Source organism: Lontra canadensis, unplaced genomic scaffold (assembly GCF_010015895.1).
Source record: "Lontra canadensis isolate GAN:19392208 unplaced genomic scaffold, GSC_riverotter_1.0 scaffold3, whole genome shotgun sequence".
In the NCBI taxonomy this organism is placed as follows: Eukaryota; Metazoa; Chordata; class Mammalia; order Carnivora; family Mustelidae; genus Lontra; species Lontra canadensis.
The window spans coordinates 17,952,880-17,978,928 of NW_022630997.1; the positions used below are offsets into that span (position 1 = coordinate 17,952,880).

At 37.8% G+C, this 26,049-nt stretch overlaps 1 protein-coding gene across 1 annotated transcript in view; it reads left to right on the forward strand.

Annotated features, from left to right (window-relative positions):
• The first annotated feature begins 1,998 nt into the window (after nt 1–1,998).
• The window catches only part of ERLIN1 (ER lipid raft associated 1), a 38,347-nt gene continuing 14,296 nt past the window's right edge, over nt 1,999–26,049 (forward strand). The window contains exons 1-8 of the mRNA XM_032882417.1: nt 1,999–2,138; nt 2,429–2,552; nt 4,301–4,382; nt 8,474–8,520; nt 10,635–10,696; nt 15,460–15,585; nt 18,120–18,193; nt 25,055–25,113. Coding sequence (XP_032738308.1) covers nt 2,440–2,552; nt 4,301–4,382; nt 8,474–8,520; nt 10,635–10,696; nt 15,460–15,585; nt 18,120–18,193; nt 25,055–25,113 — 563 coding nt within the window. The 5' untranslated portion in view covers nt 1,999–2,138; nt 2,429–2,439. The remainder of the gene's footprint in view (nt 2,139–2,428; nt 2,553–4,300; nt 4,383–8,473; nt 8,521–10,634; nt 10,697–15,459; nt 15,586–18,119; nt 18,194–25,054; nt 25,114–26,049) is intronic.

The following is a 26,049-nucleotide window of genomic DNA, read 5'->3' on the forward strand; positions in this document are numbered from 1 at the left end:
GCTCATATCTTGCTCTATAAACTGAGGTGTTAGTCACCCCACCCCCATTTTGCTAGCAGTGTCATTTTCCATCATGGAAATCCAGTTTGAAATCTTGGGGCTGTCTCCTCCTAACTTTTTAGTTATCTGGTACTGTTGTTTCTCTAAATATGGAAATTCTGACTGTCAACTGTTTCATTTTTAAAGATTTTATTTATTTGACAGAGACAGCGAGAGAGGGAACACTAGCAGGGGAGTGGGAGTGGGAGAAGCAGGCCTCCTGCTTAGGCAGTCTATCTCTTGCTTCTCTAGTTCTAGAAGGTTTTAATCAACAAAACACATACTGGGTACCTGTTGCTTGGAAGACAGTGAGCTAGATGGCAAGATTAGAAAGTTAACAAAGGCAGTACAAGAAGAATGCTTATCTGGGAGTCTGAACATGGTAAACCATCCAAACATTGAAATAATTGTTTAAAGAATTTACTGTTTAGATGACTGCATATTTTCTAAATATCACTGTAATAACTGATGAAAGATCTGCTGTAGGGTGTGGCCATTTTATGGTGTGGCTGGGGTGGTATGGGCAGGTCCTGTTGAGTCAGAACAGGTTATAGTGAGAGATCACCTAAGACTTGTTTCTGTACACTTATTTTTTATTGGGTCACACCTCTTCAGAGTTGAATGGCAATTGCGAATATACATTTCATTCTGTAATTCCAGCAGTATTTGAAAAATGAAGAAAATCCATCCAGAAAATGAGCTGGAATAAGTTGTTTTTTGTTCGTCTTACTTTCTGGAAGTAAAATAGCTAAGTTTTGCTAATATCATTTATCCGGAACAGACAAGGTCTCAGATAATTGTAGGTAATAAAAGTCCTATGAACAATACAGGTAAGTGCGTTTATTGAAGGGAGAGGGCAGAGTGGTCTGGGAGGGCTTGCTTTAATGAAGATCTGAAATCCTATTTAGGACTTCCCATTTCCACAGTTACTACCTTAGTAACCTTGGGCCTGCATTTCCTAACTACTTGGCTTCTCTGCCTCCAACCTGTTTCCACTCTAAGCTATTTTGCAGACTCACCAGCCCGAAGGTACTGTTTTCCCATACTTCCCTGCTCAAGGTTACAGAGCCCTGCCATGCCCTCCCTTGTACAGCTGTGGTTCCACTAGCCTTTCAAGGTTTAAAGGATTACTGCCCAACCTACTCTAAATACACTGCCTTTATTTCCCTTGTATTTATCCATCTCATTCCCATCTCTGCTCTTTAACTTTGTCCATTTAGGTCTTGGTAATGTATGCACAAAATCTGTAACTTAACATTAAGACTCAGGTTAAAAAAGTCTGTTCTCTAGTCATCCAGCTCCCTCTCTCTACGGAAAACATGCATGCAAGCCTTTTAGAGTCTGGGTCTGGCGTAGCCTATTCGATTCCTTTCCATTACATGCGCTTCAAGGAAGTTGCAATGTTTTTGGAGCCTACCTGGAGGCCCTCCGCCCCAACACCCAGCTCCCCAACTTTTACGTGCTTAACTCATTATGTTCCTATTTGGTATGACCTTTATGAAGCCCTCTCTGGATCAATATTATGGCACGTTAATCGGTGCTCAGAAAAATACCCGATAACTGAGCGACGTGGTCAAATTGAGTATTTTTCTCTTCTGAACTTCCACAATACTTTTCTTGCAATAGGTCTATTGCTCCTGAATTCGCACAGGATCCGTGCCTGAAGCACGGTATAAACAGCTACCACGCTGAGAGTGCAGAAGTGGGTTTCTGCACAGGAACAAACTGACCAGTCCCTCGTCCCAGGCGCCATCTCCCTTTCTCTACATCCCTGCTTACTCCAGGGGGTCGATTTCCCTTCTCTCCCAGAGCAGGAAAACAGCACTGCGCAGACAGAAGCGCGCGTACCTCCAAAGACGGGCGGCCGGGAGAATTTTGTCCCGCGCGCTCCCCGTCTTCTAGTGGCGCGGTGAGCGCTGCGTCGGCGTGCGTGGCTGCGCAGCCGCAGTGCCGGGCGAGTGGGCGGGGCCGGCTGCTGGCGGCGGTTGGAGCGGCCGGGGAGGTGGCTGCACGTGCGGGCGGGGGCGATGCGTCACTGATCCTTGAGGCGCGGCCTTAGGGTCGGCCTCCCTGTGGAGTCTGCGGCTGGCCCCTTCCCAGTTAGTGCCCTCCGCGGGGTTTGGGTGGGTGGGAAGGTGGGGGAGCGCCCGTTGAGAGAGGGGGATGTCAGGACGCTCACCTGGTAGGGGCGGCCCACGGCCCGCTTGTGGCTGAGGGGTTCGCTAGGGGGGGAAGTAGGCTGTTTGAGGAGCGGAGAATGCGAGACAAGGGCCATAGGACTCTCCGGCTCGGCCTGCGGAAGGACGGCAGCTCTCCCGAGGGAGGGTGGAAACTGGAGGGGGTGGACCTGTCACTCAGGGGGCTGGGGATCCTTTCCGCCCTCATCTAGGAGGAACAAGGATGAATATGACTCAAGCCCGAGTTCTGGTGGCCGCAGTGGTGAGTCTGGTGGTTGTCCTCCTCTACGCCTCCATCCACAAGATTGAGGAAGGACACCTGGCTGTGTACTACAGGTGAGCGGCGTGTGCAGTCAGCTCAGGTCTAAAGTAGGTAGAAAGGAGACTCCCCTTAGACGGAGTCTACGAAGTTGTACTCTCTTGTTGCATCGGGGAACTCTTCCAGTCTTAGGAAGTCGTTTTCGTTCTAGCTCTGGAGGGATATGGGGGCTGAGCACTCTCTAGGTACTGGTTCTGGTGCTCTGTGCATTTTGTGCAGACGTTAAGACGTCCTCCAGAGAAGTCTTCCTAGTAGACCGCAAACTCAATTACTTGTGGGAAAAACGAAGAAGGAAGAAAGGGCAGTAGTCACTCCACTGTAACTGAAGAGGATAAATCATTGTTACATTCCATACCGCTGTACAGGCTTTTAGTTTGTAGTTAGAGATGTCATTTAGAAACTCTGGTCCTGTTTGTGGTTGTTCCTTAGACTTTTTTTGCCCTCTAATAGTGGAAGTAGTGACCGGTTTTGGCTTAGGAGGCCACGATGACCATGACAATTGTTCTAACCCTGGACCTTGAGAGACAAATATAGCATTGATGGGCCACCCTTCTCCCACCTTACCCTTTCTTTTCAAGTTGAGGAAAGGAATAATATGGGATTTGTTGCTCTCTAGGTGAGATGGAATAGTTTTTCCTTCAGCATAGTTCCAACCAGTTCCTTTTGATGTAGGCAGAGGACATTTTGGAGAAATTCCGTTTATAATGTATTTGAAAGAGCTTCAACTTCCTGCTTGTTTTTGTTATTCTCCAAAACTGATATTTCTACTTTCACATCCATCCTGAATCTTAGAAAGGGTCTTCCCTGTGAAGTGTTAGTTTCAAATACAATTTTAGTGATAGGTCTTAGCAGATGGAGATCTAGCATAACAAATGACAGATCAGTCTGTATTTCCACCTAGTTCAGCGTTGTCTTTCTGACAGTAAAACCGAGGACAGAACATTTCAAGGTAAGGCTCTCAAAAGAAATTAGGGATGGACCTCAGTTCATCTTTTCTTAGTTATTTGTTATGAATTCTTTGAAACTTATTTATGTTTTCAAGATAAGAAAGTAAGTCCTATAAATTTATTATTAACTGTGTAAAATAGGACTTCTTTTTTATACTTGCCTCCGAAATGCCTCCTTTGTGGAATTTTTAAGATGTACTTTCATATTTCTCACATTCCAGAATCTGGTGAACAAGTCCACAGTTATATACTACTTTTTATAGTCTTATCCCCTAACCCTTCATCTTTCCATGCTAAGTTTTTGTTATTTTTAATAGAGACTTTAGTCCTCCACTATTTTAATATAGGCAGGTAGAGTAAGAGTCTTGAGCGTCAGAAATTTTCTCATTCTTTGAAACTTTGTGTTATCTTCTTTTTTGAACCTGGTGGCTAAATATATTCAGTTTTGATTTGGTATGTGTTGTGTACAATTAAATTACAGCAGCTGAGAGCCAGAATTAGAATTTCCTTTTTCACAATTAAGTTCTCAGAAGCTTAAAGACCAAGGAGAATCCTTTGTACGTGAGGGCAGTGCTGGAGATCCAGAGGTATCGTTGTTGGAGCTTATGAAACAAGGTGTAACATTGGCAGTTTAATTTAATCTTTTTTCCACCTTTGCAGATATTTTAGGGACTGGTAGTCGTTCATAATAACTCATATTAGTAAAGCCTTAGTAGGTCAGTAGTATGAGTAAGAGTGAATGTTTATTATAGCACTTTAGATTTAAAAAGAGGATTTCTCTCTTTATAATCTTGTCATATTGAAACATCTTTTTGCAGGGGAGGAGCTTTACTAACTAGCCCCAGTGGACCAGGCTATCATATCATGTTGCCTTTCATTACTACGTTCAGATCTGTGCAGGTGAGTGATTCCTAGGGAAGCCCTCACACTGGATAGACAGGTGTGACAGGAACAGTTAACGACATTTGTGGGTGGAGTTGGGTTTCTTTATTGCTTACGCAAACGGTGGTATTTGCTTAAATACAGGAGTTACAAAGTTCAGAGTACAATTGTCACAGTACAAGTTACAATTTTGAACTACCTCACTCTCTATATTAGAAGCCAGGCAACTTGGAAGGACTAAGGGCTTTCCCCATCTATATAGTGCTACACAGTGGGGTTTTTGTTCCTGCTGTCAAAATAAAAGCAGGACTTTGAAACACAACTAGAAATACAAACCGTTGATTACTTCATTTAAAATGATGTTTGGTTTCCATAGAAGCCAGTTCCTGGATTACTGTTAATATGGAAGATCTAAATTTTTATACACAGCTTTTCTGCCTCATATTTTTGCCTGGGACATTAAGTACAACTTTATGTGGAACCTTAGTGAATATTCTATTTTGACAGCATCCCAGAGTAATCGAAATAAGCATCTGTTCATTGAAAACAGTATCTTGACCTTAAGAGACACTTAGTAAATACCTTTTGATACAACAAGATGACAAAACAGGATTAGATCCTGACTGCTTTTGCAAGCTCAGTGTGGTCATAAATCTTTGGATTCAGAAGTTTGTGTACTATCTACTGCTGATTTTTCCAGGACTTGGGAAAATTCAGTGTATTTAATCTCTTGTAATTTAAATCTAGGCTCCTTGCTAGTGAGAGTTTCATTATGAATACTTAAATCCTCCAGATTTCCTTCCAGTTCTCTTTTAGTTGGCTTTGGGCAAGAATTGTGTCTGTCAAAGTGAAATGTAGTTAGACATTTCCCTAGTCAGACTGATTTCCGTATTGTTTTCCCATGTTTATTTTTTCACTCTTGCTTTGGTTCATGTTGTCACCTCTTCTCTTGCTATCTCTCCCTTCATTACTGCTCTCCTACCGCAATCTTGCCAGCCTTTTAAAGTCTCATTGCAAATCCTTCTTCTAATCTATAGCTCCTAAAGTCTGTATGGTAAATTTTGGCTCTTGTCATGTTTCCTTTAATAATGTTGTTTGTATTCTCTAGGTTTCTTTGTATATTTTCTTTCCGCAAAGTCTCCCAACTTCCTGAAGGCAGGGGTTGTAACACATTTATATTTCTGAGCTTTCTGCTTGTGGTGAAAGTTGTTAAATTGAGCTGATTTCTTAGGAAGCAATGAGGTGTAGTGAATGTGAGGCTAGAAACCTCACCAAACCAGATTTAGGTTCTGGCTCTGGCTCTGCCACTGACTGATTAAATGACTTTGCAGAACGTTTTAATCATTGTAAACCTAAGTTATTCCTCCATGAAAAGAAGGGGTTTTAATTACATGACCTCACCAATAGCCCATACAGTTGGTAATGATGTTATGAATGGCATGCTCAAACCCTTAGAGATAAAGAGCTTTTTAAAAATCTTGTTCAAAGCCAGGCAGATCTGTTTCTGCCTTCTTGGAGCTTATTGAGTCATACTAATGCAGAGGTATATAAAAGAGATATAGTCAGTAAACATTAAAACAGATGTAGAAGTTAACAGCATGTGATAGACCTATCGTGTATGTGTGTGTGTGTAAATATATATATATATATATAAATAGTAACAAATTGTCATACTTATAAGACATGAAAGTAGTAAAAAGATTTTAGTGTAAACTAATAATACTTCATATCTACAAAATATTAAAGGCTAGAGCTAATGTGGCTAAATAGGAATGTTCTTTATACATGACACAATGACATTCTAGGAAAGAAATACATTAATAAAACTCTTAAATTGTTCTTATAAGAATGAGACATAAATTTATTTTTAGGAATTTTTGAACACATGATAACACAATCTGTGCAAACAAATGTCTTAAACTTGGCAGTTGAAAGGAATATATAAGTAGCATCTTGGAAAATGTGAGATCCTGCATATGATATTTTTTAAAAAAACCTATGCTTAGAGAAATACGAAAACTTTCACCCTTTAAAGCCTATATAACATAACCAAAGGCTTACTTTTAAAATAAATGTTTATATTGGGAAGATAATTTTGGGGATGATAGAAAAGAACTATAAAATTACTTGAAGATAGGATATTAAGTAGAGGATTTAACATTTGAACTCTTTGCTAGTTCTCGGCTAAGTGACATCCTCTAGGTTGAATAGGAATATATATTAAATATACTGATACGGTATATGGAAATTGAATTTGATTAATATTTTGAAGGAAATAAATTGAACTCATCTCTTCATCAACTCCCCTTACTCTGTCTAGAACCTGTCGTTAATGTTTACCATCACCCTAATCTCTCAACCCTAGAGTTATCTTCTTTTCTTTTCCCTCATGGAATGTTATATGTAACTACTTAACTGCATCCTTCCTTTTACTTCTGAACTGACAGCCTTCAATTTCCATGGCCTTTTACTAAATTAATCTAAATAAGTTAATACTTCAGCTTCCCAACTGTTTTTCTTGCCTCCAGGTAAGATGGATAATGAGAACCGTATCACATGGACGTACAGGAATTAAGGGAAAAAAAATTTTGAAAGGTCCATTTTGTGACACAGTGTAAGATGGACTAGGGAGAGCCCAAGCTCCCCAGCAAACATACTGGGCCCTCTAATACCACATTCTTTTATCAGAATTTGCCCTCCTCCTTATTGTCTGTTTTTCTCCAGGCAAGCCAGCTTACTTCCTGTCATCTGTACATGCAGTTTGTCATCAACTTCGTATATTTACTAGGATAGATCCTTTTTTTTTTTAAGTTTATAAAGCTTTATTAAACATTTCAAACAGTTGTGCAATAAACACACCAAAAATAAATGCTGCAGAATAACAGTCCAGATGTTCTACATGTGTGGCCTCATGATGCCATTTCCTAGATGGACTGTGTCCAGTTCTGTCCTCTGCCTGACCTGCCTCCCTTCCTCAGGCAAGGGAAAGATGGATGGTTTAGACTGGAAGGAAAACCAGTTGGTCCCCAGTGGGCAGGGACCAGGAGAAAGTCTCATTTGCCAACACTTGTTGCCAAAGTGCAGAAAAAGGAAAAAGCTGTTGTGGCTCAGTTGGTTAAGCATCTGTCTTTGGCTCAGGTCATGATCTCAGGGTTCTGGGATTGAGCCCCATGCCAGCCTCCCTGGAGAATTCTGCTTGTCCCCCCTCTTCCTGCCTCCACTCGTGTTCTCTTTCTGTCTGTCTCTTTCAAATAAATAAAATACTTGAAAAAAGAAAAAAACAACTGACAGTCACAAAGTCTTCCTATGTATTCTTCATAATGTACAGTCTATATGTGTAGGCCTGAAGGAGCTCCTGGCATGAAGGATCATTGAACCTAAGATGTGTCTCTGCCTCATCTTTCTCATTTCTCCCCCTCTAGACCTGGCTGATAAACACTCCACTGCAGAGAGCTTTTCAAACTATTATTTTACGCTTTATCACTTAACCTAACAATTTAGCTCATACTCTGTTATTTTATACTCATTATAGATTGTTTTATGAGGGTTTTATCTCCTATGTTGGATTGTGAGCTTTTTAGAAACAAGGACCATGTTTCCTTTTTTGTTTATATTCCATAAAGTAAGATTTTGCTGTATTCTAATAAAGTTTCGGTGTGTCCAGAATATGCAGTGGAATTAAAGTTCAGAGCATAAGACCTAATGGTAGTATCCTTGTGGGTAAGCCATGTAGTTTCCAGTCTCAGGCCAGCCCTGTGAAAATAAGGGACTCTGAAAGACTGAACATTGAAACTTTCAGATTGAACATTGAAACTTTCCAAGTGTACTTTTTTTTCTTTGCCTCAGCTCCCACCCCCAATCAACCTCTCCACTCTAAGTTGTGCAAGTGCATCTTGATTGGAACATTAGTTATAAAATATTTTGTCTTGTTTTTCATGTCTACTAGGATACGAAAAGAAATTACTCTGATAGCTAATCTTTGGGGACTGAAATTGTAATGGAGCTCTTCTGTACTTACCTCTTAGCAGTTCTCTGGAGGTTTTCCTCTGGGACCGGTAGTTCTTTGATGATATGTGTCTTGAGTATTCATTAAGTATTTTTTTTCCCAGACAACACTACAAACTGATGAAGTTAAAAACGTGCCTTGTGGAACAAGGTAAGCTTTCTCCTTGCTTACCAACCTGCCTTTAGTTCAGGATAGAGTTTCTGTTCATAAACTCTTGTTACTTAAACATCTTTCAGATAGACATGATAGTAACCAAGGGAGATTTCTTTTCTGAGCATTCTTTGAGTAAAGCTCTGTCTCCGAGCTTTCCATTTTAGAAGCTACATGGGTCTTGAGAAAAGTAGTTTCAGAGCTGGCAGACCTAACTTCATGTATCAGTACTGCCACATCTGCTTTATTGACTTTGTTTTTTTAATAGACTTTGGTTTTTAGAGCACTTACAGGTTCATGCTAAGCAAAAGGACAGAGAGTTCCCATATATTCTTTGTCCCCATACATGTGTTTATTGACTTTGTTAAGCTTAGTTTTCCTTGTTTGTAAAAATCAGGTAATGAGACCTGTCTTGAAGAGTTACTGTGAGGATTAAGATTAGTATTCCTAAAATGCCTAACCCAGCACTTGACTAAGAATAGGTACTCAATAACAAACCATCTCACCTTCTTGTCATCTATAGTACTAAATGCCATCTAACAAAGATTTAAAAAAAAAAAGATTTTATTTATTTACTTATTTCAGAGATAGTGAGTGAGCAGGGGGAGGAGCAGAGAGAGAGGGAGAGAGAATCTCAAGCAGACTCCATGCTGAGCGCAGACACCAATGCAAGGTTCGATCTCACACCCCTGAGATCATGACCTGAGACGAAACCAAGAGTCAGACACTTAACCTACTGAGCCACCCAGACATCTCCTAAATGCCATCTAATTAGAGTTTCTGGTTCAGTAGGTCTGGAATTAAGCTCAAGAATTTGCGTTCCAGGGCACCTGGATGGCTCAGTCAATTAAACATCTTCCTTTGGCTTAGGTCATGATCTCAGGGTCCTGGATTGAGTCACACGTAGGGCTCCCTGCTCAGTGGGGAGTCTGCTTCTCCCTTTCACTCTCCCTCATTGCTCTCCTCCTCTCTCTTTTTCTCAAATAAATAAGTAAAATCTTAAAAAAAAAATAAGGCAAAAAGAATTTGCATCTCTAGCAGAAGTTTCTAGGTGATGCTCCTGCTGCTGGTCTGAGGACCTTACTTTGAAAGTCTCTGCTATGAAGAGTTTTAGGGGCAGAATGGCAAGCAAAGTCCAAGTTATTTCCAGAATATAATCAGTATGTTGAATTGTGTCAAAAGGAGAATGTAAAATTTGAGGTATTTTTTTAAATGCTCTATTTTAAATGACTAAGATATCAGTATTTACAATTCTGTAAAAGAGGCTTGGACATCTGTGAAAGAACAGAATGGTTTTAAAAAGGGAGAATCTCCCTCTGTTTTAAGTTTACATATTTGATACTAAGTTCTCCCTAGGTATTTCTGTAACTCTCTTCTATGGAATCCCTTTAGAGAGGATTCAGAATTGGCAACTTATGGGACTTGGGGTAAATTTGATCTTCACGCTTCCCTTATTTTCTCAGATTTTTTTCTGTGAGCAGGTTATTAGCCTTTTTTATCAGGAAAAATGTCACCATAACTTGTTAGGAAGACTTAGTTTTTTAGTTTCAAAATCTCTAACTTCATGTATCTTAAATTGAGATTCACATGTGCCTTAGGTCTGTGCTGATAGGCCAGGAAGTATAGGAAGCTATTAATTAAAAAGATGTGTCTTTCCGAAGTGTCAGTTTTACTTGAGGGTTTAGGAGGAAATTCTTTTTTTATATTAGAGTAAATACAGATTAAAAAGATTAAAACTCTTCATGAATTACTCAGATAAGTCAGGAAATCAAGAAAAATGTCCGACCATGGCTGTTTTTCATACCTCTTGGGGAACCATTTTACTTCGTTCTTCGACAGAAAAGTTTGAGAAGGGCATTGCTTTAGTTGTTGGCTTCAGTTAATAGAGGCAGAGTGCTAAGTAGCCCTCGGTTATAGGTTTAGTCTTCATGTGAACTGTTTTGATTACAGCACTTACAGAGTTGAGCCCTGTGTGTAGGGACATCTGAGTGATAAGTGAGTTATGTCCTTAGATTTTCCTCTACATTTATGTCATGTGGGATATGTTTGATGATGTGGGAATCTGGGATTGTAATTTTATTTGGCTCACACTTTTTCCATTTCTTTGTTTTTAGTGGTGGAGTCATGATCTATATTGACCGAATAGAAGTGGTTAATATGTTGGCCCCTTGTGCAGGTATGGTACCCATATATTTCTGTTTTGGTTTTGTTTTTTGTTTTTAAGTAGGCTCCATGCCCAGTCTAGAGCTCAACACGGGGCTTGAACTCATGACTCTGAGATAAAGACCTAAGCTGAGATAAAGAGCTGGATGCTTAATTGACTGAGCCATCCAGGCGCCCCTATTCTGTTGTTTTTATATTTACAATTAGAGTATTTTAGGGAACCAGAAGCAAAAATGAAATGAAAAGAAAAAAAAAAAAAAAGCTTATGGATGGTGAAGGAAATAAATCAACAGAACTAAAAGGCAACTTATGGAATGGGAGAAGATTTTTGCAAACAAAATATCTGATAAAGGGTTAGTCTCCAAAATTTGTAAAAATTTATCAAACTCGGGGCATCTAGGTGGCTCAGTGGGTTAAAGCCTCTGCCTTCAGCTCAGGTCAGGGTCTTAAGGTCCTGGGATCGAGCCCTGCATCGGGCTCTCTGCTCAGCGGGGAGCCTGCTTCCCCTCTCTCTCTCCCTGCCTCTCTGCCTACTTGTGATCTCTGTCTGTCAAATAAATAAATAAAATCTTTAAAAAAAAAAAACCCAAAAAACAAAAAAGAACTTCTCAAACTCAATCACCAAAACACCAAATAATCCACTTTAATAAATGGGCAGAAGATATGAATAGATTTTTTCCAAAGAAGACATCCAGATGGCTAAAGACAGATAAAAAGATACTTAACATCATTCATCATTGGGGAAATACAAATCAAAACCATGATGAGATATCACCTCACACCTGTCAGAATGGCTAAAATTAACACAAGAAACAACAGATGTTGTCAGGGATGTTGAGAAAGGGGAACCCTCTCACACTGTTGGTGGGAATGCAAATGCTACAGCCACTCTGAAGAACAGTGTGGAGTTTCTTCGAAAAGTTAAAAATAGGGGCACCTGGGTGGCTCAGTGGGTTAAGCCTCTGCCTTTGGTTCAGGTCATGATCCCAGGGTCCTGGAATCGAGCCCCGCAACGGGTTCTCTGCTCAGGGGTAGCCTGCTTCCCCCTGTCTCCCTGCCTCTCTGCCTACTTGTGATCTCTCTCTCTGTCAAATAAATAAATAAAATAAAATTAAAAAATTTATAAAATGTTAAAAATAGAACTACCTTACAATCCAGCAATTGCAATACTCAAAAGTTTACTCAAAAGATAGAAGAATACAGATTCGAAGAGGTACATGTACCCTGATGTTTATAGCAGCATTATCAACAATAGCCAAACTGTGAGGACACCTGGGTGGCTCAGTTGGTTAAGCATCTGCCTTCAGCTCAGGTCATGATCCCAGAGTCCTGGGATGGAGTCCCACATCAGGCTCCTTGCTCATAACGGAGTCTGCTTCTCCCCCTGCTTATATACTCTTTCTTTCTGGCGTGTAAATAAATAAAATCTTTTTTAAAAGTAGCCAAACTATGGAGAGAGCCAAAGTATCCATAGACTGATGAATGGATAAAGAGATGGTGTATATGCGTGTGCACACATGTGTGCATGCACACGTGCACACACACACACACTGGAATATTACTCAGCCATCAAAAAGAATGCAATCTTGCCATTTGCAGTAACAAGGATGGAGCTAGAGCATATTATGCTAAGTAAAATAAGTCAGAGGAAGAGAAATACCATATGATCTCACTGAGATGTGGAATTTAAGAAAGAAAACAGATGAGCATATGGGAAGGGGGAAAATAAAGAAAGGAGAGAGGAAAACAAGCCGTAAGAGGCTCCTAAAAATAAAGAACAGACTGAGGGTTGATGGAAGGAGGTGGGTGGGGATAGGCTAGATGGGGGAATGGGTATTAAGGAGGGCACTTTTGATGAGCACTGGGTGTTATGTGTAAATGATGAACCACTGAATTGTACTCCAGAAACCGATATTGTATTGTATGTTCACTAACTAAAATTTAAGTTAAAAAAAAAAAAAAAAGTTGGGTGCTTAACTGACTGAGCTACCCAGGGGCCCTTATTCTGTTGTTTTTTTGGTTAGAGTATTTATAACTGAAGAGTTTCCTTAAGGAATAGAAAAGTACTTTTAAAGTTTTATGACTTCATTCATTTCTGATATATGTAAAAAATAATCATTGGAATCTCTTATACTTCTGGGGAATAGTGGCAGAAATATGTCACAAGTCCTGAACAGAGTTGACTCTCCAACTGTATATGTTAGTCTTCTCTCATCATAGTTTTTCTACGAGTGAGATAATCATTGATTATTTCTAGAGTTTGTAGGAAGTAGCATTTCGTGAGAGAGCATTTCCTTTCATGCTAAAAACTTATAACTTATCAGTTCCTTGGCCAGACTGATTTATGATCATAGAAAACTCTCTTCTAGTTGAGATTTGCTATAACTTGGAAAGTGATCCGAAAAATCTGTGTGGGGAAAACATTTCCTTGGTAAAAGATGAAAATCCAGAGAGATGGCATGGTTTCCATTCAAATCAAAAGCTTACCTAGAACCTAGCGATTCGCAGACTTGTACCCCTGGGGCTAATAATATATTATATGTTAATAAAAAATAAAAAAATTATTAAAAAAAAACTTACTAGAAGTTCTGAAGAAAGAGTTGGTTTTTTTTTTTAATGTTTTATTTTTCCCCTTTTTTTTATTGTGGTAAAATACATATAACTGAAAACTTACCAGCTTAAGTATTTTTAAGTATACAGTTCAACGGTATTAGATACATTCACGGTGTGCCTAACTGACTCAGTTGGTAGAGCATGTGACTCTTGATCTAGAGGTTGTAAATTTGAGCCCTGTATGTAGAGTTCACTTAAAATCTTAAAAAAAAAATTGACATTGTTGTAACCATTACTACCATCCATCTCCATATCTTTTTTTATCTAGCAAAAATGAAACTATCCCCATTAAACATTTAACTCCCCGATTCCCTCTCTCCCCAGCCCCTAGCAACTGCCATTCTATTTTCTGTCTCTGTGATTTTGTCTACTCTTAAGTACCTTGTGTAAGTGGAATCATAGTATTTATCTTTTTGTGACTGACTTATTTCACTTAGCATAATGTCCTCAAGATTCATCCATGTTGTAGCATGTGTTAGAATTTCCTTTTTTTCTATGGCTGAGTAATATTCTGTTGTATAAATATACCACATTTTGTTTGGTCATTTATCCATTGATGGAAGCTTGGGTTGCTTCCACATTTTAGCTATTACGATTAATGCTGCTATGAATATGGGTATATGTGGATCTGTTTGAGATCCTGCTTTCATTTGAAAAGAGCCGCCATTCTATCCTTAGTATTAATATTGGCATGCTTAATATGTACGAGATACTGTGTTTGGCAAAACCAATTTAAAAAGGTGAAATTAGACCCTTTTCCCTAAGGGGTTTTATATTTTATGTCTGAAGACATGATGCCAACCTAAAAAAAAAGTGTATGTATTTATTGTTAAAATATATATACATGTATGTGTATGTGTGTGTGTGTGTATATGTATACACACACACACACATACATATGTATATAGGAATGTAAATTCATGCTAAATTTCATGGCACTGATACAGGCACAAAAAGCAAAAGGATTTCAGAGTAGAGAGCGAGTTGTATTACTGCCATATGGATTTGGATTATATTTTCCTATGATAATTTTGTCTTTTTCTCATCTACCTTCCCTGGTTATAAATCAGTGGAATGGATTATGATTGGGAAAATAGACAAAAGGAAGATATTGCTGGTTCTGTAGCCACAGACAAGGAAACTGTTGGATCACCAATTCACTTGGAAATGACCAGGCAGGGGAGTTAGTCAGCAAGTATTTATTGATGGCCTGACCATCATTTGTGATCTAGAATCCAGTTACATCTGACATCTTCCATGGGAAAGCCAGTAGAACAAGTCCTTGGGTTTGAGGGAAGAAAACAACATGTTTTAGTAGGTAGAGCACAGATTCTGATGTGGTCTAGTATGTGCCCTTAGGAACATTTCTGAAATTCTTGGTTTCTGTTTCCTATTATGCAAAATTAGGAAATATTTTTGTGAAAATTAAGTGATTAATGTATGTAAATTTCCTGATATAAAGCTTGGGCCAGTAAAGGTTCACTTCTTTTCCTTCTAGATTGGTGTCTTTTTACAGCCTTTATTTATTTTAAGATTTTATTTCTTTGTCAGAGAGAGAGCACACAAGCAGGGGGGTGGCAGGCAGAGGGAGAAGCAGACTTCCTGCTGAGCAAGGAGCCCCTGAGGAAGGACTCCATCCCAGGACCCTGGGATCATGACCTGAGTGGAAGGCAGATGCTTAACTGACTGAGCCACCCAGGCATCCTTTTTTATAGTCTTTAAAAACTACCTTTTCAAAAATGGTCTTTAGCAGCTCCTTCCTTCTTTTATTTCCAGTGTTCTTCAATTAATTCAGGCCTCTTTACATCCTTGCTAAACTTCTGCTTTGCAGTAATTGCCTTACACTTTCCTGCCTCACAGTTCATCTTCACACTGCTGCCACAGTACAAATGTGATTGTGTCATACCCTTGCTTGAACATTTGACGGTTCCTTATTATCTCCAAGATAATGTATACTCTCCTTAGTATGGAACTCAGAATTTGCCCATTAGAATTGCAAATGCAGTAATATTTGGAAAATTGAGCACAAGGAACGCATCAAGGTTTGTGAGCTGTTTCATTTTTCCACTATTTTTTTCTCACTTTTCCTCATGTATATTGTAACTTTTACCTTGGCTGAATTAGAGGATACATGAATAAAAATGGATTTTACCTTTCCTTCAGTGTTTGATATTGTGAGGAACTACACTGCAGATTATGACAAGACCTTAATCTTCAATAAAATCCACCACGAACTGAACCAGTTTTGTAGTGCCCACACTCTTCAAGAAGTTTACATTGAATTGTTTGGTGAGTCTCGTATTCATTATAAATTAAATATGTGAATAACCAATTGGAAATCTTGGTCAACTCTATGGACTCTATAATATTAGTAAACATTATCCTATTTAAGCATTTCTTCTGAATTTATAATAAAACATTTGTCTTTAAAATATTTCTTTAAGTTTAAAATTTCTTATGATTAAGTGAATACTTAAAAGATATTTTAAGAATGATAATTTTCTGAAATCTGTTATATGTAACTTAATAGAGATTGGAAAAAGATTATTTGCAGGCTATATTCTGTTTTTACCATGATAACTTAATGAAAATTAGCTTTGTTGCTATTTTAATAGAATATTTGGGGAAATTTAGAAGTCTTTTCTTAGAGTTTCCCAAGACCCATCTCCGTGTTTGATGACTTGCTAGGAAGACTGACAGGACTCAATATATGTTCTACTCATAGCTAGGATACAAAAGGATACAAAGTAAAACCTGGAAGAAGCCAGACACAAGTTTCCAAGAATTTTCTCCCATTGGAGGCATACAGGATACACTTACTTCAGTATTAAAGTGTGACAACACATGTGAAATGTTGTCTGCTAGGGAACCTCATTAGAGATTGCCCAGAATTTTTTTTAGGTAGGAGGGGCAGAGGGAGCAGTAGAGCGAGAATCTTGAGCAGGCTCCACACCCCGTGCAGAGCCTGATACGGGGCTTGAACTCATAACCCTGAGATCATGAACTGAGCCAAGATCAAGAGTCGGACACTTAACCCACTGAGCCACCCACAAGCCCTGCTGCCCAGAATTTTTACTGGGGGCTAACATACAGGCATCCTCTGCCTTTAGCAAATACCAAAATTCCATAGTTCCAGAAGAAAGGCACATGTTGCATAAACCACATTGTTTGTATAACAGGTTAGGTAGAGTGAGTCATTACAAGTTCTGGGAATAGTGGGAATCCTTTCCAGATCCATATTCTGGGTGCCAGCTAATGGCCAACTTGCAAACAGGCCTTTCTGAGTAACTTAGCTTTAGGCCTGCTGTGTTAACTCTTTTCTGCACAAATTACTTTTCATTTGTGGTAGTGAAAACTATGACCTATGATAGAGTTGTTGCTCTTGGTTACTTACTTCTCCCCCCAGTAACTCTTAGTGAATTTCTTATAGGCAGGCATAGGGTTGGCTGATCGTTTTGGAGATCTACCAATTGAGTCCTCATTGATGATTGACAACTACTAGGTGTATGAGAAAACTGTCCTCATTTCTCACATCACCAGTCATTTTAATAATGGTGAAAATACATTGAGGTGGATAGAAAATTCATGAGTTACAAGGCCAAGTGAACTGATAGCTTTATCGTCCATTCTTCTGTACTTCAAAGACCTTTCTGTGAGCCTGCCCCCTTCCTTTTTTAAAATTTTAAGTTTTTTTAAAAAGAGAGTGAGTGTGTACATGAGCGAGGGGTGGGAGGCGCAGAGAGAGATAGAGGAAAAGAATCCCAAGCAGGCTCCATGCTCAGCTCAGAACCTGCCATCGGGCCGATCTCACAACTCCTGAGATCATGACCTGAGCAGAAATCAAGAGTCAGATGCTCAACTGACTTAGCCTCCCAGTCGTACCCTCCACCCACCTCTTAAATCCAAAATACTAGCAGAGATCCATGGAGATGAAATTTAGTTATTTGGAAATTTGGGCTAAAGACTGACTGAGGGGCACACGGATGTCTCAGTTTTAAGCGGCCAACTCTTAATTTCGACTCAGTTCATGATCTCAGGGTCCTGGGATCAAGCTCTGGATAGGGCTCCAAAACTGTGGGGGATCTGCTTAAGGATTCTTTCTCCCTCTTCCCACTGATTTGCTCGTGTGCACGTGTGTGTGCGCATTCACTCACTCTCTTTCAAATAAATAAATCTTAGGGGGGTCTAGGTGTCTCAGTCGGTTAGGCGTCTGCCCTCAGCTTAGATCATGATCTCTGGGCCCTGGATCGAACCCTGCATCGGTCTCTATGCTGAGCGGGGAGTCTGCTTCTCCATCCTACTTGTACTCTCTCTCTAGCTCTATCTCAAATACATAAAATCTTAGAAAATGAATAAACCTTAAAAAAAAGACTGAAAATGGGAATTTGGTTTTTATGAGAATCAGGACACATATTCAGTAATCACACTGAATTAAGATATTAGAGACCTAGAATCTTCATTTATTGGATAAACAACTTACTTTTCATCTTTCTTCCTTATATATAGTCTTTGTTTGACAGTTCTTCACACTTTCTCCCATACAGAGGGAAAACTAAATATGCATTTTTAGTGTATATATAATAACTTCTATATTTATAATATATAATTAGTTTTTTTATATATACATACACATATATGTATGTATGTATATACACATATGTATGTATATATATACACATATATACGTGAAGTGGTTTAAGCTCTATAGAGCAGTACCGTAGAAACTTTAGGTCTAATAATGATTGGGTTTTTTTCAGTATTAATATAATGAAAAAAATTTTTTTGAGTATCATAAGAGATGTTGTTCTTGGCCTCAAAAACAGATCAAATAGATGAAAACCTGAAGCAAGCTCTCCAGAAAGATTTAAACATCATGGCCCCAGGCCTCACCATACAGGTAAGCCCTTTTCCTAGGGAAATTCTCTAGGAGTTTTGAGAACTTTGAATTGTTCTTTCATTGGACATTATTTATTCAGCAATTATTTAATTGAAATGCTATGGGATTTTGTAGAATAGCTTTCTCAATTTGACTTTAGGTCTCTGCCAAAATAAAATACTCTGTAGCTTTCCCTGGCTGGCATTTTCTGCTGATAAGCTGAGGCTTTTACAAGGAAATGAAATCCATTCACTGCTTATTGTGAGGCATTATTAAGATACAGTAATGGTTATTAATCAGTGTAAGAGTAAGGCTTTAGACTCAGTAAGATTATGAACAAGGATTTCAAGTATAAGATTTGAACAATAATTCTAGAAAACAGATGTCACATATGATTAATTGCCAGATGAACTGGTGGGATGATTATTGCTGTAAGTCTTTAGAATTCAAGAACATTTCAAGGGAGTCTGCCTGGAAACAACTATAATGGAGTTGGGATTTTAGGTGGATCTGGAAGAATTAGCAGGATTTATATGGTGGGGAAGGAGTAAGGCAGGTGTTTCAGATGGGTAGAATGGCCTGAATAAAACGAAGGTGGCAGATAAGTTTGGTGGTGGTGGTGGCGGTGACGGTGGCGGTGGCGGCGGCATTGGGAGATAGAATGGTGAGGGGTTTTTTGGGTCAGTGTTTTTACAGATTGGGTTGAAATCCATGAGTAATTCTAAAATCAGTTTTAGTAGATCATGACAGCATTTTAAATAAAATAAAATTGAGTAAGAAAAGAAATCAGAACACATGATATGTATTAAATTTAATTATTGTTCTGTAAAACTTGTTTTCCCTAAGTGTGATGTAGATGTTTATATTGGGTGTCGATGTGAAATGCAGATCTTACAGTGGTCATAGTAACATTTAAAAAGTATCTCAGGTAGGTCTGGATTACCTGAGAAGTGGTAATATGGCTTCTCTAGTACCCTTTCTTAGAGTTTGTAGGAGATCAGCTGTGGTAATGGTTACTGCAGCTAAAGAGAAAAACTTTGGTGTCATGAGTCTCAAGTGTTGCACTGTTGAGAATGTGCATTCACAGTAAGTGACCACGTGTGATCTCATAACAAGACTAGAGATGGTGAGGGTTTTCCCTGTCCTTACTCATGCCATGCCATCATCTCTGACTGGTGCCTGAGGGGAAGCTGCCAAAGTTAAGGGGTCATTTGAAAAGTCCAGTGCAAATTTTGTAAAATCCACCTGGTTGTCCATTCAGTTGTGGTGGGAGTTGCTTTTCTATGTTAAAGATAGTAAGTGTGAATGTCACAGATTTTTAGATTCTGCTCATGTTGTTACTTGGGAGATGTAGCTCATTCTTAACAGCTGCCTGGAATCCTTTGCCTTATTTTACATAATCATTTCTCTGTGGTTTCTAATTTTTTGCTGTTAACAATAGGGTAGGAATTTTTTGGCACATCTCCTTGTATGTACAAATTATCTTTCAAAACCCTGCACAAATCTAGTTTTATCAGCAATTTATGTGAGTACTGGTTTCTCCATAAACCTCCCCAGCAGTTGACCAGTGAGACATGCTGATTTTTGCCATATGGAATGATGTTATATCTCTCTTTGATTTGCATTTCTTTGGTTATTAATGGGGTTGAGCATCTTGGGGGTTTTTTTGGTGGGGTTTTTTTTTTTTTTTTTTTTGACCATTTTCCTCGCTTTTCTGTTGTGTTGTTTTGCCTTTTTTTTTTACTGATTTCTAGTAGTATTTTGAATATTCTGAATATTTTTATATACACGTGTGTTCTGTATTTTTTTTACAAATTAGATATTGGGAAAAAGATGAATAAGAAGATGAAATTCACCCATAATTGTACCGTGTAGAGATAAGAGTTTGTTGTATCTTTCCAGGCTCTTCTTAATCTAGAGGAACATGTGTTTGTTTATAGGTATAAATAATGTTAAAGTGGGATTGTACCATAGCTGCTTTTTTCACTAACAGTATATATAAGCATCTTTTCAAGTCAAAAATATAGATTCACTACATTATCACTTTCAATGTTTTTTATTTAATCTACGGCTTCCAGTTTTCACTGTTAAGATACATGTTGCAATGACAAACTTATATATACGTCTATTTAAATCCTTTCCTTAAAATATATTCTTAAATGTAGGATTGAGGAATCAAAGTGTATGCCCTGTTTGGAGGCTTTTTGGTAAATATTGCCAAATGTGGCCTTTCAGAAAAATTTTAGCATCTTATTCTCTCATCGGCAGTGTTGGTGAGGTATAGTTTCCTTACACATTTGATTTTGTGATTCTACCCAGATAATTTACAGATGCGTGCTGACTCTCTTAATCCTTTGAGAGAAATTAATTTGATATTTTGTATTAATTATTGAAGTTGAATGCCCTAGGATATTTAATGGCCATTTGTATTTCATTTGTGAATTGTTTGTTGTGTTTGTTCATTTTTTAATAATTTATCTTTTTCTCATTTAAGTAAGCTGTTTTTAAATAAATAAATAACCTATTTTTAATATGTTAATTATTACAACTCTAAAATGGATGGGAAGTATTTTCTCCTAGTTTTTTCTTTATTACTTAATATCTTTTTCCTCCTGGCAATTCTGAAGTTTTAAACTTCTGTAGAAATTTTAGTATTTTTTCTTTGAGGTGTTTTGTAGTGTTGGCATGTTTTAAACTACTTTTTTTTTTTAAGCTACTTTCAAATTACAACATTTTTTCTCTGTTTTATTTATTTTAAAGAGAGAGTGAGAAAGAGCACGTGGGCACGGCGGTGGATGGTGGGGGGAAGGAGATAGAAAGAAACTTAAGCAGAGCATGCTGAGAGTGGAGCCCAACCTGGGGCTTGATCTCATGACCCTGAGATCATGACTTGAGCCAAAACCAAGAGTTGGATGTTAAACTGACTGTGCCACCAAGGCACCCCTTTATAGTTGTGTTTTTTAGATTTGAATCTTTAATTCATCTGAAATCCATTTTGATGTCAGTTGTGAGATAGGGCTTTAATTCCCCATTTCCCCAACTTGGTAGTAACAAGAATTATAGAATAATTTATGTCCCCATCTCCCTTATTTGAAATGCCATTTCTAGTGTATGTTAAATCCCATTATATAGTACAGTCTTTTTTGGACTTTGTTCATCTGTTTCCTATTCCTTCATTAGTTATTGAGCCCTTAGTCTTTTCCCATCAAATCTTCTCTCTTATTTTTTCCTTCTTGTTAGTAAATGATCCCTCCTTCCATCTGACAAATCTAGATATATGGGAGGCATCTCTAACAACCCTCTCACCCTTAACATCTAATCAGACCCCATACCCTGCTGATTTTACCACCAAAATCCATGTAAAACTGTGTTCTTCTATCTTTACTGCTATCTTCCTAAGCCAAGCTACCATCTCTTGCCTGGACTTCAAACAGTTGTCTCCTACAATGTTGTTCCTGTTTGACTTTTACCTTTATCCACATCATTTTCTGCATAGCAGTGAGGAGGAGCTTTTAATTTAGTTATAATTTTATGTTGTTTTTATAAAAAGAATTACCGAATGAAAAAAGTATCACTTCATGTTTTTAAACTGGTAGATCAAGATCTCCATTGTTTTGCTTGCTTTAGTCTTGCAATAAAAGTTTCTTAGGAACTGGAATGCATTTTTAGAATTTCCAGTCTGTTTGTCAGCCTTCCTTCTTTAACACATTACTATATGTTCGTGATAATCAACTTTTTATTCATTTTTAAAATCTGGTAAGATATCTTTCTAAAAATAGTGGCCTTTGATATTTCTGCGAGCTTATTCTTCCAGCTGAGTTTTCATTATTGATATTTTCAAGCTCTATCAGGTTCCTAAATTGGCACATAGGTTTAAAATTGGGAACATAGTTTATGGCTTTACTTAATCATGTCATATTTGTTTCTTTAGAATTTTTGACCAGGTGAGAAATTCATATCTCAAATTAAATTAATACTCATGGATTTACTGAGTTTTAATGCTATTAAATGTAGTCTTTTTTTGTATAATCATTGAGGATTGCAAATGATTCTTGGTAAATTTTATTGTATAACTACTGGTTTGCTGAGTTTGCTGTTTCTAATAAATTTTTTGGGCTAATTTCCTTGGATTTTTTTGTTGTTGTGTATGTGGTATAAACATTTAACATGAAATCTATCCTCTTAAGTTTTTAGGTGCACAATGCATTAATATTGACTGTAGGTGCAGTGTTATACAATAGATCTTTTAGAGCTAATTTATCTTGCTTTTTGCAACTTTATGAATTTCCTTAGATTTTTTATTTATATAATTATGCCAAAGTAAAAAATCTTGATTTTTCCCCTCTAAAACCACCTTCTTTAAATTCTTCACCTAACATTCATAACTGTCTGAAAGTTTCTTATTCATTATTTGCTTTTTGTTATCTGTTGTGTTTTCTCCCTTTAAAATTTTCAATTCCATGAAAGCAGTCTTGCCTTGTTCACTGCTGTATCCTTAGTGCCTAGAACAAACAGCGCTTGGCACAGAAGGCACCCAATTAATACTTGTTGAATAAACATTCTCTGTAATAATCAGTATTTTAATTTTGCTCTTTGTATTTATACTCCATTTTTCTTGAACAACTACTGTGTCAAATTTGAGTGGTGAAAGTATACATCCTTGATGTTTTTTCCCTATGTTGTTAAAGAGAGTGACTATATGTTGGGTTTCCATTTAAAATATATGTTTATAAGCCAGCAGTCACTTTCAAGTACATTCGTTTTCCACTCCTGTGTGTGTGTATTTTGGCCATTGTTTTTGGATATGTTGTCATTTATTTATTTATTTTTTTAAGATTTTGTTTATTTGAAAGAGCATGACCAGGGGGCAGAGGCAGAGGGAGAAGCAGGCTCCCTGCTGAGTAGGGAGCCTGATGTGGGGCTCAGTCCCAGGACTCTGAGATCATGACCTGAGCTGAAGGCAGCTGTTTAGCCACCCAGGCACCTTGTCATTTTATTTTTTGAATCTGTTATAATGTAACTTACATTATCTGTTACAGTAGGTGCTTATTTTACACATACTTGGGAATTCCGAGATTCCCAAGATTGGCAAGCATGTAGTGTGTTCTTCAGCCTCATACAGCAAGATGTCTTCAGAAAACAGTCACGTTTTATGCTTTTTAAAAAATAAGACTAGAGGGGTGCCTGGGTGGCTCAGTCGTTAAGTGTCTGCCATTGGCTCAGGTCATGATCCCAGAGTCCTGGGATCTAGCCCCGCATCAGGCTCCTTGTTCAGTGGGGAGCCTGCTTCTCCCTCTCCCACTCCCCCTTCTTGTGTTCCCTCTCTCGCTGTGTCTCTCTCTGTCAAAAAAATAAAATCTTTAAAAAATAAAAAATAAGACTAGAAGGGTGTGGTGTATAGCTACTCTCTTAATTAAATGCAAAATGACAGTGCTTCCTTCTGAATCATATTAATACATTTTAGAAATCATCTGCATTTCTGATAGTCACATAGTGAAATCTGGAATCTCACAAATGCTCGTTATAAATTTTTATTTGTCTTCTAGCTATCTCCATGAGTTGTCCTTATGTCCTCACATGCCTCAATTTCAGCATATAATGAGTTTTTCACTACAGTCCCTAGCTTCTTATTCCATTTCACTACTCCTTGTATTTGGTTATGATAGTTCTCAAATTCTTTACAGATTTTACTCTACTCTTTCATGTAGGGAAGTCTGTGTTGCTTGAAAGTCTTGTTTCAAAAGCCTTTTTAAAAGAAGGTTATGTGCTTAAGAAAGAACATGAGCAGGGAGGGAAAAATAAAGCAAGATGAAACCAGAGAGGGAGACAAACCATAAGAGATTCTTAAACAAACTGAGGGTTGCTGAAGAGGAGGGGGCTGGAGGCTGGGGTGATTGCGTGATGTCATGAGCACTGTGTATTATATAAGAATAATGAATTGCTAAACTCTGCCTCTGAAACTAATAATATACTTTATGTTAATTGAATTTAAATAAAAAGAAGGTTATGTGCTTAAAGGTTTTGTTGCTTAAAGGTTTAGCCAATTTCCGAAGAGAAATTAAAACTTTCTTCAGATCAGCAGTATTTTGTGTGTGTTTGCAGTATGGGGTGGGGGGGAGTGATGTTTAACTAGTTAATCAGAAACTTAGAGAGTTGCCTGATGTAGAAAACTCAGCCTTCAAAAGGCTGCACTTGCCAAGTAAATAATCTTAATTAATGTCAAAGTACAGGATGGTTAGGGAAACACAGTGTCTAGTAAAGGGTATCTACAAAGACAAGTAGACTTTGTTCTAAGTGAGATTGTAGGAAGAAAGAACATAAACTGTTAACTGGTATTTGTTTTCCTTCAACTTTGGACTCTTTATGTATAGTTGGTACTGAGTGATTGCAGGTTTAGGAAATAGTAAATACATTTATTGTTCACTGTATTAAGTTGCATATACTGATCTGAACTTTGTTTGGTTTTATTTTTGTTTTTACTGTTTCCTCCTTCACAATTTAAATCTTGTAATTTTGTCTTCCTTCTGTTTCTTTGGTTTGCAGACTTGAAAAGGAAATGAAAGTATCCAACTGAAGATCTTTGTAGAGGTCTTTTAAGGGAGAACCTTTTCCCTAAAGGAGTTTGTTTCTGTAGTGGATAGAGTGATATCTCCCCCCACCCCAATAGGCAGGCATCTTTTAAGGAAACAGGAAGCTGTGTTATCTTTGATTCTTGGTGTGATGGCATGAAGAATAGATTTTCTAGTCGAATCTCCACACGTGTTAGTAGGCAGTTATGTCTTAATTGTTTTATTAGTTTCATTTGAGGAGCTTTTCTGTAGAAGATGTAGTTTGAAGATTTATTTTTCAAATATACTGTGGCTTTTCACTTTTATTTTTTAGGCTGTGCGTGTTACAAAACCCAAAATCCCAGAAGCCATAAGAAGAAATTTTGAGTTAATGTGAGTAATATGCTTGGGATCCCAAAACATTTATTTAGGGCTGCCTAATATTAATATACCAGTGTAGAGAAAACTTATATGTGAGATGTTACACTCTGGGGTGGGGTGTATATCTATTTCCCATACTTTAATTCTGATAATATTATCTATTCTTCTGTCTTAATTCACTAGAGTATTCTTAGTTTTTTCTTTATATATGAACATTTCAGGAGCAGCATTAGTGGCTAAGGATGCAGTTTGCTCTAGAACTATTGTTGAAAGGCTAAGGAGTTATAATTTGGACATGAATATCTTGAATCAAATATGAATTTAGGAAAGAGTCCTAGCTGCTAAGGTTGAAGAGAGTGCCCATGTTGTGTCACTGTGTTACAATAGTAAGAATAGACACCTTATCATTACAAAGTTTGGTTTTCCATTATATGTGATTGTGTCTCCAAACATACACCTAGATCTTTATAATTTGCTTCTGGGAAGCTTTGCCTAAATTGACTACCGGTAGTCTTCTCTTTTTTGGGTCCAGGGCTGAGTGGGAATAAGAAGTTATTTGCTTGATATGAAATTAATTTCTTAGTGTTCTGAATATTCGTGTTAGGGAAATACCTACTGTGGTTGAAATGGCAGTATTATTTTTCTATGACAGGTACTGAAAAGAAGAAACAAAAGTCTTTAGGAAATTTGGCTAGTATTTTAAGAGGAAAAATATGAAATGCTGGAAAAATAACTTTGCAAAAGTCAGGAATACAACTCTAAGTATAGAGGGTTCAAGAAATAATAATTCTTCTTCCTGGGGTGATTTACTGCTGAGTCCTTACTGTTCCCAAGTCTCTATCTTCTGTTATGTAGAATTTTATTTTCCCTTTTCATTAGTAGAAAAGGAACTCCCTCTTTTAAAGCTATAAAGCACAGACTGCCAGGCTGGATAGATCATGGATCTGA